The 20,358-nt window shown below is 45.9% G+C and overlaps 1 protein-coding gene across 1 annotated transcript in view; it reads left to right on the forward strand.

The window, feature by feature from the left end:
* Positions 1–20,358, forward strand: part of LOC144148169 (pancreatic lipase-related protein 2-like) — a 139,888-nt gene that overhangs the window by 58,150 nt on the left and 61,380 nt on the right. Inside the window, exon 5 of the mRNA XM_077679749.1 lies at positions 14,530–14,838. Within this exon, the coding sequence (XP_077535875.1) occupies positions 14,530–14,838 (309 nt within the window). The remainder of the gene's footprint in view (positions 1–14,529; positions 14,839–20,358) is intronic.

Below are 20,358 nucleotides of genomic sequence, written 5' to 3' on the forward strand. Positions count from 1 at the left end.
TAGATGAGTTGCAACAAAGAATGATTGATTGTTAGGTTTAACGTGCCGACGGAACGCCGGCAATGAGGTGCGCCGTAGTGGAGGGCTCCACATCAATTTTAACCACATGCGGGTCTTTAACGTAGGCCGAGATTCTTTACACATGGGCGTTTTTCTTTTTGCCTCTAACCGAAAAGCCGCCGCCGCGGCCTGGAGTCGAATCCGCGTACTCGAATCCACTCGGAATCGAATCTGCTGAGGCACCGCGGTGGGTGCACCAAAGAATGCCACAATAGAAGAGACATGTTGGGACGTGCAGATGTTCGTGCATCGTTAGGGCATCATCACTTTCCGGTTTCGCGACACTTGCTTTCAATTTTATTTTCCGTGGGAAACATAATGCTCTGCTTCACACCCACCTACAACGTGTGTGCTATTTGATACCGCTAACAAATGCTCATGGAAAAACTACTTCCTCAGAGCGGAAAGACAATTTCTTCAGAGCCCCAAACGAACATCAACATTTGTTGAACGAATGTGCACACAGTAGGCATACAATCTCCAGGCATCACCTGTGACAAACCTGACATCTATGTGAACTTCCTCTTATTTTGAACACTGAGTTCGACTAGCACGAAGTGTGGTCCGCATTTAGTGAATATTAACACGAAGCCAAATATGACGTAGTTGGCTTGAAGGAAAAACGATTATTTTAAAGCAAAGCTTTCTATCTCTACCCCCCAAGGGTTCTTTCGCGACTGTTGGTGTCACCAGAAAACTCCCGCGAAGAAATAAAAGAATTTTCTGCACCGCCAGGAATCGAACCTGGAGCTAACACAGCAACGAAGCAAGATCCCGTTGTCTTACCGATTAACCTACGAGCCCACAGAGAGTCGGGGAAGACAAGTGGTGCACTCACCAAGCACATCTAGGGGTATAGCCCCTGCATTCCTGCTAAATGCCTCGCGAAAGCGATTAAAGGAAGCTCACACCAACCCATGCCATCTCATTTCTAGTACGCCAATGGGCCTGTGGCTTCGAGTGTTCACGTAAAAATCTTAGCTCTTTGTCATCCCCCCTCACGCCAATCGATAGCTCAATAAACACATTCAAATACACCTTGAAGGCTAGGCCATCACTCAAAGCCCCAGCATCAAGATCCTGGGCCTCAATCTTCAGGCCAACACCAAGAGTGACGTATCCTTGCAGCGCTTCAAACACACCATCAATAAATCATACACATGACCAGGCGAGTTGCCACCAAGAAGCGAGGCCTCAAGGAATCCTATACCGTTCGATTAGGTCAAGCTTTTGTCCACTCGAGAATCACTTACGTCAACCCCGTGTCTTCTTCTTGGCAAGCAGGACGTAAAGAGCTTTATATAATGATTAGAAAGGTGGTTGAGCAAGCCATTGGTCTTCCAATGAGTTCGTCTACAGAGAGCCTGCTTAGCACAGGGCTCTACAACACGGGGGAAGAGCTGATAGGGGGCCATCTTTCTATCCAGAAGCTCCGAATGAGGAGAACTGCGGCGGGTCGCCTTATCTTTCACGAGATTCGCTGGGCAGCACAGAATGTCACTCCGCTTGATGTACTCCTGGACCTTTCGCGACAAGAAACAAAGATGCTCCCTTTGCTTAAAAATTTGAACCCCTCAGACTACACGGGTCGCCGACAAGCACGGGCTCAAGCGCTCAACACCACTCTCGGTGGCGATTATGCAGTTAGCTACACAGACACCTCCCAACATCGAGGGCAGCAGTACGCCATCATCGTCGCTACTTTCAGAACGAACCTCCTTGCTTGAGCCTCACTCAAGACCGAAGACATGACGGCAGCAGAAGAGGCAGCCATCGCCTTGGCTCTCACTCAACCATGGGTTCGTAAGGTAGTCACCACTTCCCAACAAGCTTACCGGAATTACCTGTCGAGTTTGGTGTCCCGACCCGCACTGCGTCTGCTAAAAAAACACTCCCAAAATGGCTACAATCAGCTCATCTGGATGCCCGCTCATGCTTCCATGGAAGGCAACGAATACGTCTACCAAGCCGTACTTTTCGTCCCCCCCTGCTATGAAGCTGCATGATGACGGTCACCTGCTTGTCTCCATCAGGGACGTAACCCAGCATTATTGCCTTCTGAGACAGACCCTACCTTCGCCTTACCCTGAACTTTCCATAGAGCAACAACCTATCCTACGGCTCATACTATCCGGCGCATTCCCACACCCGTCGCGTCTTCACTTAATGCAGCCGAATCGCTACGATGCTGAATGTAAACTTTGCTTAGAAGTAGGAACACTCTGCATCATAAACTGGGTGTGCGACTTTAGCCCTGAGCACCCTCCTCCCTTTCCGTCAAATACCGAACAAGAGTCATGGGAGATGCTGCTGTCCAGCCCCTCTCTGCCTACCCAACTTCAGCTGGTAGAGAGAGCACACGTGGCGCGGACTGAATATGGGCTACAGTGAAGGAGGAACCACTCCCATGGACCACACTCTGGGCCATTCAGGAATCTGCATATAAGTATTTCCTCCTTCTGCCTCTCCTACTCCTCCTCTTGATCCTGCTCCGTCTCTGCCGCTGATCTCGTCGCCTCCGTTCGCGACGGCAGAGACTGGGAAGTGAGATCGTCTAATACCGAGTTTGAGCTTTATTTCGTGAAAGCCGTTTCCACTCATGTGCTATACCAATACAACTCAACCAACCACCATTCATGCTTCATGCATTAATTTAACCTCACCAAGAATATGTGTTTGAAGGAGTAGAGGGTAAGGGTATGCAAAGTGAATTTCACTTCTCTCTGGTGTCAATATTCGTAGAGCGAAGTGAGTGAATGATGTGACGTCGCATTAGTAAGCATTGTGGGTGCCGTTCACAGCTTTGCTTTCCAAACCCATTCACAGAGTGAATTGGCGTTAATTTTTTTGAGCGAACTTCAGCTGCCCTAACAACTAAAAATACGCAGGCGGCGAAGCAGCAGTCGACGATGTAAGGTGCGCGGACGATTGTCGACGAATGGAATACAGCGGCGTTGGCTCTGTGGGCATTTATCGACCGGGTGCTCCTCGCCTGCCTCACCTGAGGAACACTCGCTAGGACTGAGCCTCGTCGGAAATAATATTACTATCTCTGTCTCTCTCTCCCTCTCTCGGGGCGAGTGTTTTCTGAACCGTCCAATTGCATTCAGAACACTGTTTATCGAAGTAGATTTTTCAAGCCTGGTCATGTACGTGTGAAGCCCTCTCCCTGTCAAGAGGAGATAACACTTGTGGCCCAAAAATAAGGAATAGAACACGCGCTTCACTTGGCCCTTAGATAATGTAGATATCACACACTGGCGCAGCCTGGGGGAAAACCAAATCATAACTGAAAAAATCGCATGCATTGTTCATGGCATTAACACCCATGTGAAAGTACATCGACCCGATGCTAAAAAGAAAGACATTCCACACAAGCCACCAAATGTTTGTCATCCTGCGCGGTGAGGTTTCAGGCGAACCGCGTGGCCGACATCTGGTGGCGTTCGTCGGCCTTATATTCTGGAATCACCATCAGAAATCACCTCGTAGGTAAGTTTTCCGACACGCTGTAGAATCCGGTAGGGTCCGAAATACCATCGCAGAAGCCTCTCACAGAGTCCACGTCGTCGGATAAAACCCGAAACGACCCACGATCCACTGGCTGGTACTCGGCGTTGGAGTAGCATCCGGCATACACTAGCTGCTGGTCCATTGTGCGAAATCGAGAGAGCTGGCGGGCCTCCTCCGCGCGCTGAAGGCACCCTTGGACTCGTCGGCATTGAGACCGTTATCTCCTACATGCGGAAACATAGCGTCAAGCATGGTATTCGGATGTCTTCCGTAGACAAGCTCGAACCGTGTCACTTGCATAGTTTCCTGGAAATCCGTTTTGTACGCAAACGTGACATACGGAAGTACTTGACTTCGTCCCACGTCTAATGTTTGGCGACTCCGCTAGTTTGGGGGTGGTACGACATCTTCTTCGGTGATCCCTGTTGCTGCAGGGTAAGATCTCTTACATAAGCTACACAGTTAAGGGCGTTGAGTGGTGCGTGATAATGACTAAGGGGTTCTATGTCACAGCACAACTTGGTTTATGAAGAACTTCGCGAATTTTTGTGCAGTCCTCCTCGGATGAGAGGTGGTCTCTGCGTAGCGCGTCATGTAGTCTGTCGCTACGACAATCTACTGGAATTTTCGCGTAGGAAAAAGGCTCAAAAGGTGCATTTCAATCTTTTCGAGGGCTGCGATGCTCTGGCTATCCGCTGCCAAAGTCAAGCGGGCGTCGTCGGTGGCGTTTTCGTCGCTGGCATTCACGGCAACTCCGAAAATAGTGGGTGAGGTAGAATCCAAGGCAGAGACCGTAGCACTTTGCCTTGATTTTTCCAATAGTGCTAGTTGTGCTGAGACGTCCGGAAGATGGGTCGCTGTGCACGATTTCAACATTTCGTCACCCGGGCCTGGGGTGACGACAGACAGACAATTTTTTCTCGTTCCGTATAGAAATTCTTCGCGAAGATGGTGCTTTTTAGTCTGAATTCTTTTCAGTTCCCTTCGAATAACCTAGGCACGGCAAGGTGGCATCTTTCGAGGCAGTCGATCATGCTGCGCAAGTCGGGATGGGCACGCTGCTGGGAGCTTGGTCGCTCTCCGTCAAAACTCCGAGGAACATGCTGTCTTTATCGGCGTCCTGTGACGACTGGCCGATGTCACAGGATGCCCATAAATTCTTCTGACGCGCCTAACGATTCTTTTTAAACGATTATATCACGTCAAACTCTTGCCGGCTTGAGCTCCACATGCCGAGATGACCACAGGGATCCTTCAAATTTGCGACTCAACAGAGCGCGTGGTGGTCGGTCGCAACCTTGAGTGGTCTACCATATACGCATGGGGAAATTTTAAATCGCCCATATAATTGCCACACACCCTTTCTCAGAGGCTGAGTTGTTTTTCTCCTCCTTCGAAAGACAACGGCTGGCATAGCAAATGCGTTTTTGCAAACGCTTTGCTTTTGGAAGAGGATGGCACCGAAGCCTATATCAGCGGCGTCGATGTGTATCTCCGTTAGGCGTTTTTGTCGCAATGAGCGAGCACGGCCGTGCTCTACAGGCGTTCTTGTCAGTGGCAGAATACCTTTTCTTAGGAATTTTCTTGGGCCAGCTTATCACCATATTTATCATCATCATCCACACCACCAGCCTATCTACGCCCACTACAGGGCAAATCCCTCTGTCATTGTTCTCCAATGCCCCGGTCCTGTGCCAACTGTGACCAATTTATCCCCGCAAACGTCTTGATCGCATCTGCCCACGTAACTTTCTGCTGCCCCCTGCAGCGCTTGCCTTCTCTAGGGACCCACTCTGATACCCTTAATGACCACCGGTGATCTTGCCTTCGCATTACATGTCCTGCGCACGTCAATTTCTTCGTAATTTCTCTTAATGTCCTTCACACGAGTTTGTTCCCTGACCCGTTCCGTTCTCGTCTTGTCCTTTAATGTTAAACCTATCATTTTCCGTTCCGTTTGCCGCTGAGTCTTTCTCAATTGAAGTTGAACCCTCTTAGTGAGCCTCCAATTTTTTCCCCATGAGTGAGTACTGGTAAGATGCAGCCGTCCTACACGTTCTGCTTCAGGGACAATGGTAGGCTGCTATTTTTTATCTCAGAATGTGTGCCGTATGCGCTCCACCGCATTTTAATCCTGCTAATTATCTCCGCCTCGTGGTTCGGAATCTGGGGTCACAACTTGGCCTAGGTAGATTTATTCGCTTGCCCTTCGACAACCTCGCCCCCTATCCCAAACTGTTGTGCTGTACTGAGGTTATTGATCCTTACTTTAGTTTTCTGCATATTAATATCAGGCCCACGGTTCTACTCTGTTCGTCCAGTGCGAAAAGCATCCTTTGCAATTCGTTCGCCCAGTTAATTACAAAGACAACGTCATCGGCAAACCTGAGGTTACTTAAATATTCTCTATTATCGCTTACTCCTACCTGTTCCCAAACCAGCGCTCTGAATACTTCTTGTAAACATGCTGTGAATAACATCGGAGAGATTGTGTCTTCGTGTCTGACGCGCTTCCTTATAGGTATATTACTGCTCTTCCTATGGAGGATGATGGTAGCTGTGGACCCATTGTAGATATCCTCTAGTATTCTTGCATAATGCCCATGTACCCCTGGTTGCGTAATCTCTGAATGACTTCTAGGGTTTAGACCGAGTCAAAGGCTTTCTCAAAATCTTTGAAGGGTATATATAGGGGTTCAGTATACTCAGAGTACTTCTCTATCACCCGATTGATCGTGTGAATATGGTCCATTCTTGAATAACCTTTACGGAACTCTGCTTGTTCTCTAGGTTGACTGAAATCTAAGGTTGCAGAAATTCTGTTAGCGATTACCTTAGTAAGTACCTTGTAGACGACTGGCAGTTTAACTGATCGGCCTGTAATTTTCAAGTCCTTCAAGTCTTCTTTCTTATGGATTAGAATGATGTTCGCGTTCTTCCAAGATTACGGTACACTTGCGGTCATTAGGCGTTGCATATACAGGTTTGCCAGATTTTAAAGTACAATTTCTCCGCCATCCTTTAAGAGGCATGCTGTTATCTGATCCTCACCAGGTGCTTTGCCTCTTTTCATTTCTTTCAAAGCCTTTCTTAATTCTTCTGTCGTTACTGGTGGGATATCTATCTCCTCTTAACTATTGTCTCGTTCGGTATTATCCTGGATGTCTTGGCTACTGTAAAGATTTCTATAGAACTCCTCGGCTGCTGTGACTATTTTGTCAATGTTGGTGATGCCATTGTATCTTTAAGTGCATACATCTGATTTTTCGCCACGCAAAGAGGTCTATTCACTGCTATCAGGCTACCTCCATTTTTACAGCATATTTGATCTTCTCCATACTATTCTTCCGTATGTCAGCTGTCTTCGCTTATTGATTAACTTCGAAACCTCCGCTAGTTCTATTGTGTCTTCTGAGGTGGAGATTGTCATGGTTTGCCGTTTTCTAATAAGATCTTTCGTCTCCTTGTGAACTTTACCAGTTTCCTGTCTAGCCATCGTGCTACTGACTTCTACTGCACACTCTGTGATAATGCGTGTAAGATTGTCGTAAGGTTCTTTTGTCGTAAGCTCGGATTCCTCGGCAAAAACACAATATAGTATCTGCGACACAATCCTGAGTTCTTCTACTTTACGTTTTACTGTTAGCTCTTTATACGGCTTCTTTCGCACTGGCTTGTTACAGTCCCTCCTCAAAGCTAGGCTAATTCGAGATCTTACCGTACGGTGGTCACTACCCCTTATCCTTTCGAGCACTTCCACATCTTTCACGACGCCAGTGTTATCGCATAATCTGAAGTATGATTTTTATAATCCACATTGGGGCTCCTCCACGTTAACCTCCGGCTCTCCCGTTTACAGAAGAAGGTATTCAATGAGCGTAGGTTATTCCGTTCTCCAAACTCAAGTAGTAGGTCCCCCCTTCTATTTCTACTCCCCTGACCATAGTTCCCAATTACCTTGTCTCCAGCCTGATTCTTGCATACATTAGCATTAAAGTCCCCCATAACTACGGTATAATGTGTTTTTAGTTTAGCCATTGCCGGTTTATCATAAACTGCAGGCCAGGCCCTCCATTTTTTTCAATCGGGCGGCCGAAATGACGGCCTTCTTGACGGGGGTCAGCCATTTTGCGGCGCGCTGTGGAATCCGGGGTGCCCCTTTGGCTTGGTGCTCACGTCCTTCGCCCTGCCAGCTCCGAGGACATTCCACCGTGCAGATGCTGGGGGTAACGTCACGATCGCTAGCTCGGACGCACTTGTGCGATCGTGGCGAGTTGCCGAGGGCCCCGGGAGGCTGGAACACAGGAACTTAGGGGAAAACGTCGGAGTGGGTCTACGCGACGGCTGGCGGAGGTTATTCAGGCGAGCGCATGCGGTCGCTTGGGACAGTCGGCTGGAGATTCTTGAACGTGCTACGCGGGGAAGGGTCCGGGGGTTACGAGCTTTAGCGGAAGTACGTCGGTAGGCTGGCGACGGAACGACCCACGCATCGACTTAGCGCTCGAGTTCGCCCGTCGCCGCGAGTACCATGGCCGGCCAGCTTCTGCACCCCGGAGTCCAGAAACGCGCGACCGGCTGCCCGGAGATGCCGGCCCAACCTTGTCGTGACTTTCCGTCCTCAAACCTGCGGGTGCTCCTTGCCTCGTAGAGACTTTTTTTTTCCGGGCCCCTCACGTTATAGTTTGTTCGTTGCCTCGGATTAAGATATCCGCACCCTTTGGGGTTTTTGTGGCGTCGCTTGTAGTAACGTGTTTAAACTTCTTCTTTTTGGGTCTTGTTTGTAGTGATTGTTGGTGAAGGTAATCAAGTTTGAGGACATTTAACGCGTCGTGCACAGCTTGTACAGCCACTAGATATTTTTTATGGTACGTGCTGTTGTAGGGAGGTACGATGTTTGTCTCATCGAGTATTTTGCGTGTTACGTACTTGTTGGTATTTTTTTGAGTTACGTTGTCCAGGTTTAAACAAGTGTTTGCTTCTAGTGTGTTTCGCGTGTCGCGTACAACTGTCTGAGATATGTTTTCGAGGCTGAAGGTTAAGGTGTGGGCCACGGTAGATCGAGCGCCTCCTTAGTGGCCACCTTGTGTATTTAGTTGTCCTTTGTTGTGTTAGTATCTAGTTAGCACCGTGCGCTAGCCTCCAAGCGCGCGCGTGCGCTTAGTGTACGGCAGATTAGTGCCTGCGTGCAGAAGGCCGATTATAGTGAGAAGGTTTCTTTTGTTTTTTGTTGTGTCGGGCGTTGCCCTGTAACCCCTTGTTGCTGTATTAAACATATAAAGTTAAAACGTAGTGGAGCCTTCACCAGATGTCACGAAGCCAAACAAGACGCAGCTTGCTTGAAGGAAAAACTAGTGTATTTGAGCGAACTTGTGCTCCCATAACAACTTGAAAATACACAGGCGGCGACGCAGCCATCAAGAAAGTGACATGCGCTGGCGAGTGTCGCCGAATCCAATACCGTGACGTCTGCTCTTCCGGCTTTTATCTCTCGGTGCGAGTGCTTTTGGAACCGCTGAATTACATCCGGCAAACTGTAGATGAAACCAGATTATTCTAGGCTGGTGACGTTAGTTCGAAGCACACTCTCTATCAAATAAAATAGCACGTGCGGCTCAAAGAATTGCACACGCGGTTCACTTGTCCGCGGATAATACCGACAACACAGCCCGGAGGAGCCGATAGGCAAAAACAAAACCTAAATAAACCCTAGGCATGATTCGCGGCCATATCCAATTACTGCTTCAGGTATTTAGTAGTGTTGTAGATGTGCTTTAAAAGGAACTGTGAAAATGTACCCAGACTGCGCGATAGAGCAGGCACCACTTTTACACAAATTTGGCTTGTGACGTTACCCCTCGTGCGCACTTCCATGTATTAAGCAAAACATATGGAAAGTCATTTTACATTGCGCAGCGAGATGATTAGAGTAGGAAGAAACAGGTCACCACAAGTATATTATGCATGCTTTGAGTAATGTACACCAGCAGTACGTTCAAAAACCCTGTCGACCAAATTCGGTGTATGAAAAGTGAGACCCACGATAGTGGTGACACAAAACCACCCTCCAAAGACTGTCGTATGTGATGAGAAGAAGGAGCTCAAGGAAGTATACGTCGCAATAAGACATCACTGCCCAAATTCACAGAATTCGCTGCACTTTGTTGCAAACTGCAATACACTAAGGATTCAAAAACTAAGATAATGGCCTTTTCTGATAGAATAGTTTTTATTAGGAGGTGCACGGATATGAATGTTCACTAAAGATGGTAGTAACCATTGAATGAATTCATGATACATTTAACGATATGGATCACATTGCTAGTTTGGAAAACAACATGAAGATACGAACTGGTACAACACGCGAGCATTTTTGTAAAACTTCGTGTAAAAAAATATGCGGCAAATTGCCATGGTGGTGTTTTTTGCTAGAAGCATGGAGCGGGATAATAGTATCAAAGCAGGTTACTCTTGGGGGTTATATTTGTAACAGCAATCGCCGTAAAGTACCAGGAGACGTTCCGGAGATCTGTGACGAAAACACAGGAGATAAATGCTGCACTTCAATGCAGCCATAAATTCACATTGGTACAACATTTTATCTAATATTCATTAGTGAAGATCTCAGAACGTTGCACACTCTACTACCCTTAAGCTTTGATACGCAGCATTATTTGAAAAACGGGTTGTGATTGAATCTCCAAGGTTATACACACACATGCCCCTGTTTCAATTGGTTTGTGCTCTGCTGCCCAGCTGGGTTTTATGTTACAACGACTACCGCTTGCCGGCTTGCGGGATATCCACCAACCTTGCCAGGAAAGCGGCAATTCCGCTTGCCGGCGGTGTTTGGTGTCGTTAAATGAGATCATGATGGCAGCCTTACACTGCGTACTAGAGGCCACCCAGGGGAGCCACATGCAGGGCGGGAGTCAGGTTGGCTATTCTATCTTTCCTCTTAAACGTAAAATGAAAGTCTACAAGGAAATAGTTGATAATATAGTAATGGAAAGTTTTTAAAAGTAATCGGTAAGCTTGACGTTGGCAATGTTTTGAAAAAGGGCCGCAATTCCTCTGCCTATTAGTTGCCAGCTTTTCTTGATAGGGAAGTTTGTGGCTGGATCAACAGATACCATAACTGCACAGTGCGAAGGAAATTGGAGCCACACAGGTGTGCGAATAATGCATATCTTTGCGGAGACCAAACGTACACATTGTCACGCGTCTCACGCGGCAGAGAAATGAGGCTCGATTTGAAGCATTTGATTTACACACAATATATTTACAAAACAAAACCACTCAAACCAAAGCAATCATAACTAACTCACAAGCATATCACACTATACACAATAATACAAGCACAACCTCATACTATCCGAAAAATCTAGATAGTCACTATAACCCATTAACTGTGTATTCCAAATCCAAACATCCTACAGCCGGTACCACGGTGCGATGCCGATGACGTGGCCCAGTGGGTCGGTTGGGTTACGCGTCACCCAACGTCGCCGAACGTCGCGATGGCCCGTGCTGGTGCGTCGTGGTCCGGAGCTGCCCGCTGTGCGATGACTCGGCTTCGCTGAGCAGCGCGGCTCAGCAGGAGGCCAGCAGAGCGAAGCTGCTGGTAATCGGTGGTCTTGAGCTGCCCGCTGCCAGACGGTGCGATGCCGCTGGTGCGTTGTGGGGCACAGCTCGACGGGTCGCCGGCGGTGCGATGCCGCCGGTCAGCAGGAGGTCAGCAGAGCGCAGCTGCTGGTAATCGGTGGTTCCGAGCAGCCCGCTGCCAAACGGTGCGATGCCGCTGGTGCGGTGTGCAGGCACGGCCCGAACTTCCCACCGTTCCTCCAAAGAACCCGTTCCACTCTCTCCCCTCCAACCTTGTTCTCTTCCTCTTCACCTCGCATTAATCGTGTGCAGTTCCCATTCGCTGAACAAGCTACCTCCTCCTCCTCTTCGATTACCCTGTGTTTCTTCTCCATTGGTCACTTCAACATCCTTCTCACCATCCCGTATGCTGATTCTTCTTTCTCTTCCTCTTGTGACAACATCTTCTGGGGCCAATCCCCCTTCGGGTATGGGTTCTTACCACATGACACACATGCAAACAATTTTTTTCAAGAACTGTAATGAAAAGGTTGCATTCTGGCAAAACTCATACTGATGTGCCGAACTGATGTGCAGGATTTTCAGAACTACATAAAGCAGCATGAGAGAGGGGTCTGCACCAATCGTTGGTCAGAGGAGCAGTGCCCCAACAGGTTACCCGTCCTTTCGGAAGGAACAGCCGATAACTGCTTTGTCAACCGTGAGGTGGTTTTCATGTCATCCTACAAGAAGAGATTTTGGGAATGGCTCGGCACCAGCTTCCGAATTCCTCGAACCATAAATTTAAATACCCAGATCGAGGCACTGTATAAAGCCTAACCAGCTTTGTTTATCTGGTGAGCACACTGGTGAAGCCGCATGTCGCTGAGGAAAGCAAGGTGTTTGTCGTAATGAGAGTAGTCGGCAGAGATATTTTGCAGAGTCGTTCGCAGCTCAGCGATGATCCTTTGCGACTACTCTCGTTAAGACAAACACCTTGCTTTCCTCAGCGACATGTGGCTCCGTCAGTGTGCTCACCAGATAAACAAAGCTGGTTAGGCTTTGTACAGCGCCTCGATCTTGGTATTGAAATCTTTGGTTCGAGGACTTCGGAATTCAGGCGCAAATATTCAATATTCAAACAGGTTTATCAGCGTGGCGTGACCGCTCGCACACGTTAGTGGCTATACCTACCATCACAGCATAAACCCCTTCGTGACTTGAGTTGGAGTACACTGATCAAACACGCCTTCGCAAGATCATCCGCAGGGCGCTGCAGGAGGAGTTACAAGAAGGGTACTCTCGCGTGCAATTGAGGGGTATGAGTATCGGTTGCCCAGTATTTAACCGGACAAAAGAAGCGGACTTTTGTTCCCAAAATTCGAGTTAACAATCTACCTGAACGTACTCCTGTTACATCCATCGCACCATCGGTAAAATCCCGTGACGTCCTTCGGCCATCTCTAAAACACTATTCGGCTGTCACGTTACGTTTCAGCGAAATACAATCATGAGGTGCCGCGGCGTTCCTGTATTCTCGGTCGCCGAGCATGAGGCACATCACATTGAAGCATAGCACCGCACAGGAAAAGTGGATGTCCGAAAAATAATGGACAACTGCCAATTTTCCATTTTGTGTGGTGAGCCAGATCATACATTTTGCCGCAGTCTTTCTAAGAGCTTGTATCTCCAAGATTTTTACAAGCAATCTACTAAACTGCTTTGGTCTACAACCTTGTGAAATGGACCAATATTCAAGAGGATCATCACCTCCGCTTCATTTTTTTTCTTGTGAATACCAATCACCGTGACCCCAAGGAACGCCATCGCTTATATACTAATCTCATCGAAAGCCTCCCGCAGCTAGACAGGAAAACTAAACGAGCAACGCCAGGAGGTAAGATTTCGGACGACAAAACACCAGACCCTTCGGAAGCGCCACGATGGTCCTACTCAGACGGATATAAGCATCTCATGCGTACTTCTGTGCCGTCGACGAACATTTGTATCACTAAAGTTAGTAACTACGCGCCGGCATTCGTTGACTGAGGTGGCTACCCATAGTAATGATAGGGTAGCATAGCCTCGACAAGCCTAACGCCGGTTGACCGCTCTTGAAAAGTATTATGCGGGGAACTCTCCCGTCGAGATACAGGATGATCCCAGCCTTTGGGCATTTGTTCTCTTGAACAACTCTTCCATAGACAATGCTTTTGGTATACATTTTCTTTATTTATATTGTGCGGTGAATATTTTGGTGTCGAACAACCTCAGACATGGAAATCCAGTGTCATTACATACCTACCTCAAGCTTCATTTGTCCTTGGAAAGGGTGTTAGGGGATCATGTGAAGCTAGCTTCATGGTCCAGTGTTCTGTCAATGGTACAAATATACATATTTTCTGAGTGTGAAGCACTGCAACAAGGCAGTTTCAAGTTTCTGCCACAAAAGGCGATTACTGTCGCCAGAGGCCTACTGCAGTTTTTGAATGGACACGCACGTTCTAGTAACAAATTTTCGTAATAGGCTGCAGAATCTTGGCACAGGTGGAAGGCATTGTCGGTGTCCCGTCTGTGCGTGCAATATCAGTCGCCGAAAAATCGTGTCCACAGTAGAAAAAATTTAATGCGACCCTTAGCTCCAAACAAAAGCTTCAAGAGAGGCAAATGTGTGAGTTGCTTGCATTTCTAGATGAATTTCGCTGGCGTTTTGCCACGCTGTCGGCAGGTTGCCGAAGAATCGTTGCTAAGCACAATGTTTTCACTAATGATCAACGACCCTCTCATCAGCTTCTCTGACTTATAAGAAGAGCAAAAAAAGCCAAAGATATGCATGTGCATTTGAATAACCAACCTCCCTCGGTCAACGCTAAAGGCTCCCTCCGAAAGGCCGCCACTTTTGACCGCAAAATTATTGTTGCGCAGAAAGGTCAAAGCTGGGCCGGTGGCACTCCACAGATAAAACAGATGGTTGGAAACGGGTAAAAAACTAAGGATTTTAACTAAGGAATTTAACTAAAAAACTAAGAATCTTAACGGCAAATGATGATTTCTTTGTAATAGTTTTGTGCGAGCGCTGATAATCAATATGGTGCTATGGCATCTGATTTGCTCAAAAATTCTTTTACTCTAAAGTTTGGGTGTCTGCAATTTCCACACTATATTGTTTCTCATTCGCAAGTTTTCACACAGTTTTTGTATTGTTGAATGAATGCACATACAGCACGGAGCTTTAGAATGAAATTCATAAATAAACAAATAGCACTCGAGAGAATAGAGTATACTTTGTTAAACACCGAACCACCATAAACAGGAAGTATATGTATTATGTTGCTCACATTTTTCACTCATTACCAACGCTGCCGTTATTTGCAGGCTTCCCAATTCCTTCACAACTTAAATCGTACGTGCTACGGAAACGATTGCTTTTATGAGCACGAAAAGATGCGCCTCCCTTTCGGGGGTCCGATGTCTCCCGAAGAGGTGAACACTACGTTTTACCTTTTCCAAAACCCCTCTCCCAATGGAACCGATCCAATTGTGAGCAAGATTTGGACGCTTGAAAACTGGACAATAAAGGAAATGAATGACTCGGAGAAACCACTAGTGATCGTTACACACGGATTTACTGGAAATATGACAACACCCTGGTGTCTTCCTCTTGTAAATGCACTTCTTCTGAATGTAAGTAAAGGCATTGCTAGTCATACAGAATGACAAATCTACACATTGCAGCACATTTGAACTTTGTAAACGCACGGGCATGACAATTGGTCAACCAGTCTCACTGGTCATTGTAGATAACCTTGAAATTATTGCTACTTTCAGTTATATAAACGTAATAATATATATGGGTAAGTAACAAGAGCTAATAAAGTGTCTCGTTTGTGGAATTGGCGTAACCGTGCACCAGGTATCCCATAAATTCTAGTTCATTGCCTGCTTCCGTAAAAGGTTACGTCAAGCATGCTATAGCAGACGCGGGAATGCGCCACTGCTAACTGAAGACGGAAGACACGCTTTCAGCTATGACTACAAAAACTGTCACCACAGCTGCACTTAAACGAGAGTAATGTTAACTTGAATGCTGTAGTTCTTAACTGTATTTCTACCTTTGTAAGGCCAGGATAGAGGTATGGGGGCACTATGCCACTCCTTCGAAAATCTAATGCCTATGAGGATCGACAACCCTAGATCCCCTTATTTTACCTCAATCAATCAATAAATCAAATAATCGATCAATCAATCAAAAAATCGTTATTCCAAAAACAAACTGGAAAGGCTCCCAGGGCTAAAAGCTGCGTTACGCAGATTGACGGGCCCCAGAGGCCATTACAAGATATGAAGGCGACACTGGACAATGATATCTCGTGGAACACAGCAATAATTATTGACACTGAAAATGAACCAAACACTTAAATTGTAGCAATGCGAAACTTGTTGACAGCAATACCAATTTTACACGAGTAAACATACACGCGATCTATTTGCACAAACAGGATAGCACAGGTCTCAACGAATGGAGTCCTCGAAGTTCACAAAGCATTCGCGCAGACTTCCAAGTGTGAAATTATCAGCGCACCTTTACGTATTTAAAAGAATGGAACATTAAACTGAAGCATTTGTTAGTTGTAGTTTTTTCCAAAGCGAGGTATCATCCCGAAATCTCTGTTTCGTGTGTGCACAGGATGAATCTGTTTTTTTAAGGATGCCACAGTAGTTACAAAATCCCGCGGTATGCCGTAAGAGAAATAGTGTGAACGTACTAAGCGGAAACACTACATTTTATCAGGAGGAATAACATTAAAACTGCGAAATATATTTAATGTTGGGAACAAATATGGAACGTTTGCAATGTGGCGGATACTTTTTTTTCTCGAACAAGATATTTTTTTTCAGATTTTCCTGAGAAGTTGACCAAACAAAGCTGCAATTATCAAGATGCGACGCAAACAGAGAATGATATACGTTAAGTTTCACTCGAAAAGAAAGGAATGACCGAAGTCTTGACAACGCTCCCGTAGCAGGGAAAGTTTTTTACCGACGATTTAAATGTGAGAGTCCTAGCTGAGATTTGACGAAATAGTCACACCCAAAATTTTAGGTGATTCAACAATTGTACTGTCCTGCCCTTCATACGTAATGATATTTCGGATTTGACATGCCTTATTTTTTGCCCGAAATATTAATACTTTTGGTTTTGAGGGGTTGAGCCTGGTGTGATAAAAGTTTCACCATATATGGAGCTCATGAAGAATGCCATTATAATTATAAATTAGAACGTCTAGGTCAGATACTGAGAGCAATAGAGAGCTATCGAGATCATATATAATAAACTTCACAGTATTGTCGAATATAACGATATCATTATATATTTTTTAAAAAGCAAGGGCCCTCAAACGCTGCATTCTGGTACGCCACAAGGAACCGGTAAATGAGTTGACCTATCGCTGCCTGTACAAACACTGTGTTTTTTCGTGCAAATATGATTGTAGCAAAGATAAAAGAACGCCACGAATACCGTAGTCAGTCATCTTATGATGCAGAATTTTGTGATCAAGGCAGTCAAACGCTTGGATGAAATCTATAAATAGGCCTACCGTAAGAAAGTTTTTTTAGATGTTTTTCAGTATTGTTTCTTTAAGCAGAAGCAAAGCAATTTCGGTCGACTTGCCCTTGCGGATACCAATATAGGCGTCGGTTAAAATGGCGTTTTTATCTAGAGAGTTTGTTATTCTCGAAAAAATAACCTTTTCTAAGCCCTTAGAAAAAATATGAATAACTGATAGAGGCCGATAGTTAGATTATATATTTTTATCTCCCCCTTTATAAGAGACTGATACTCGGGTCTTCTTCCTCGCTGTTGGATGTTCGCCTTCTTCAAGAATTAGATGAAAAATGTGAGAATGAGGGGCGGCAATCTGCTCTATAACGTGCTTTATTGGTGCTACTTGTAAGCCACTAATGTCAAGAGCCTTGCTATTTTTCAGGCACGTAAAAGTTCGGCAGACCTCTGTTTTCTTTGTCGGATCAAGAAATAAGCTATCGGCCGGAAGAGGGCATACAGTTCCTGGCAGGGGAAGATTTTGGTTACGAGGGTTATTTGAAACAAAATGCAGATTGAAGTGGTCAGAAAGCGCTTAACCGGTTTGCGGATTTCTATTATGTATTACATTGCCTGGTACGTTACTTCGGTTTTTACGGCCCAAAATGCTATTTACCATGTTCCAAACTACATGGGGGCGTTGTGCCCAGATGTTAGAAAACAATTCTGGATAGTAAACTATTTTAGCAAGTTTGAGTTAAGCAATTAGTCGGTTTCTAAGCATCTTGAAATCTTTAGGTGTTTTGAGTATTCGTGTGTGTAAAAAGATCTAAAAAGGGCGATTTTTCTTCTTTATCATTTCTAAGTGAAACCGTGTAACCCATGGCGTTCTTGTTGTTTTTTTTTGCACGATGGGAACGTTTTAAAAAAGAAATGTGCGAAGTATATCCTAGTAACTTTTTTATGAATAAGAAGCATTCATCATTCGCATTCTCCTGATTCATAACAATATACCAGTCATGAGAGCTGATGGCAATTTTAAAGCGCTCTAAAGCGTCATGGAAAAAAACTGTGGGGTAACAGCATAGTACGACGCTCTCTATTTACTACACCAGACTAAAGCATAAAACTAAAGACAGGTCACTGATATCTCACACAATTGTTCCAGAATCGGAAGCCGTGTGTAGATTAATAATTAAAAGGTCGAGATCAGATGTCGTTGAGGTAGTAATGCGGGTTGGGGAAGTGATAAGATTCACAAATCCACTTGGTTCTATACAGCTTGTAAAATCGTGTACAGTGGGGCTGTTTTCGAGGACATTAACGTTGAAGTTTTTCCCGCTGATGTACCTAAAATTGTTTAAACAAATGTAATTTAACAAAGTTTCAAAAAAAGCAATAAATCTAGCAACATTTCCAACGGGAGGGCGATACACCACTGAAACAATTTAAGTGTTAGTATCTTATAATCACAGGCAGATTCACAGAAATCAGAGAGAATTTCGAAGGGATTGCAAACTTCTACATAAACTGCTACACAACCACCTCGATGGTTTGGGCAAATAATGAAGAAAAGTATGTAATCGTCAAGATGCAACATTCCGCAGTCGTCAGGATACAATGTTTGGGTAAACCTAATGATTTTAAATTGAAATAAAAACTGGCTCAGGAACTCTGCAATGCTATCCTGTTTGTTCAGAGCGGAACGCGTATTAAGGTGTAGGACAGAGTAACTCGATGATTGCTGGGTGTGCACAATATCGGGAAGCGCGAGTTCATGATAGCGAATTCTTGGGAGAGGGCTTTTACTGCGTTGAGAGTCCTATATCTACTTTGTGCATATCTTTATGAGGTCATTTTTGTCACCGATCCCAATGAAATCTACGTGTTCATATTGCATCGCATATCTCATGCCTTTGTACGACCACACAGACTTTCATCCATGTTCGTACTTGCGTTTCATGGCCATTCCCAACAGCCTTTTCAGGATTGGACACAGGTGATCGTTAACCAACACGGGGGTCGGATCATTGAGCCCGATGTCACTGGTCATCAGCCTTATCTTCTTTGCCTTCTTCAGCCTCGCGTCCCACTTCGCCCGCGATCCAAACTGAACAATCACGTTCGACACGTCGGTATTCTTAGTAGGACCACCATGACAGGCCACAAAGTCCGATTCCGAGATGGGCTCCTGAACAGCCGTGCCAATTTTGGAAACGATTTCCGTAACGTTCTCACCGTTAGTTTTGGCAACGTCCTTGCTTTCGATGTCCACGTTACGCGAATATTGCTCTACTTGAAGCACCCTCTTTTCTAGGTCAGCTCCCTTGGACTGCGAAGTTGTGTACTCCTCAAGAAGTGCATCATTTTGACTTTTTACTTCAGCATTGTTTGCGCGTTTGTGTTGAAGCTCTTTCTGCGACTCCTCGATAGTTTATACCGCCAATTATAGACTTTCATTCATGGTTCATTGGTCGTTACGTGTCTCGCGCATTTCATTCCGAAGTTGTCTTTCAAACGACTCACGCCAAGTCATGAAATCCTGCTTCGGTTCCTCCGTATATTTCTGCATTTCATCTTTCATTTGATTCTTCAGTTTCCCTAGCTCTTTCCCCATTTTCCAGCAAAAAAACTCTGAGCTTCCAAGTAGTGGTTACAACAACAAGTGAACAAAAACAGTAAATAGGGTTGACACCAACCTACAGCAAACTGTAGGAAAGCGCTTAGACGATGTGCATAAAAATGTCGTGGCCACTGCCAAGTGACACGATGGGGGCGGTGCAGGCTGGTTTAATTTGCCCCAGAGATGCGCAAGCGCCGCAAATGTAGGTTGCCAGCTTCCCATCGCACTTCCATAGTCGCACCCCGATGAGCTCGTTGAACGTACGGGTACGAGCGACGATGAACTCCGGTCTGTGGTTCGGGTGTCGTCTACACCGCATGGGTGGCTGCTTCACTACGTTGAGTGAGTCCCCAGGCGCTGATTTCTTCCACATAATGAGTGCGTAATGATACTACACGCAGTCAAGCCAGCCGTGGACCCGCATCTTAGGCGCGTTGCACAGGCTTGTCGTAACACGGGAGTGACGAGCTGTTGACACACACACACCCTCATGAGAAAGAAGGGCACCTGCAGCCGTTTCGCGGAGTTCACCGGCACAAAAACAGAAAACAAACTACGCCACCATGCAGAAAACTTCTTCACCACAGACACGAGGATTGCGGGTGGCCACGCAGAAGCGTAAAACCACAAGCTCCTCCATACCCAGTGAAAGCGCAAACCTGTGCTGGCCAAACTGGTCTTAAAGAAGGCTGCGCCTAAGGGCAAAAAAAATCGAAAAAAAAATTCAATGGTGTGTTTTGGTCATTTTTGCGAAACACTGGCCGATTTAGATGCGGATTTTTGCGTGATTGAGTTCTTAAGTTCCGATGCATAGTTCGAAAGCACAATTTTTGTTGCCAGCCAGTTTGTTACCTTAATCGCTTCAAATACGTTCGTAAGGCTTGGTGGCCGCCTTACTTGTTTATGTCGCTGACTTGATGTCGTTGCCACTGCCTGGGGCTCCTCGGCAAAACTAGTCGTTCTTCAGGTTTCTGGTTGCTTCACGTGCTCCGGGTGAGTCCTTGTAACCTTTATCGCACAGGTTTTCTATAAAAAA

The sequence above is a fragment of the Haemaphysalis longicornis genome, unplaced genomic scaffold (genome assembly GCF_048455015.1).
Source record: "Haemaphysalis longicornis isolate Haplotype H1 unplaced genomic scaffold, Haemaphysalis longicornis Haplotype H1 scaffold_8, whole genome shotgun sequence".
Taxonomy (NCBI): Eukaryota; Metazoa; Arthropoda; class Arachnida; order Ixodida; family Ixodidae; genus Haemaphysalis; species Haemaphysalis longicornis.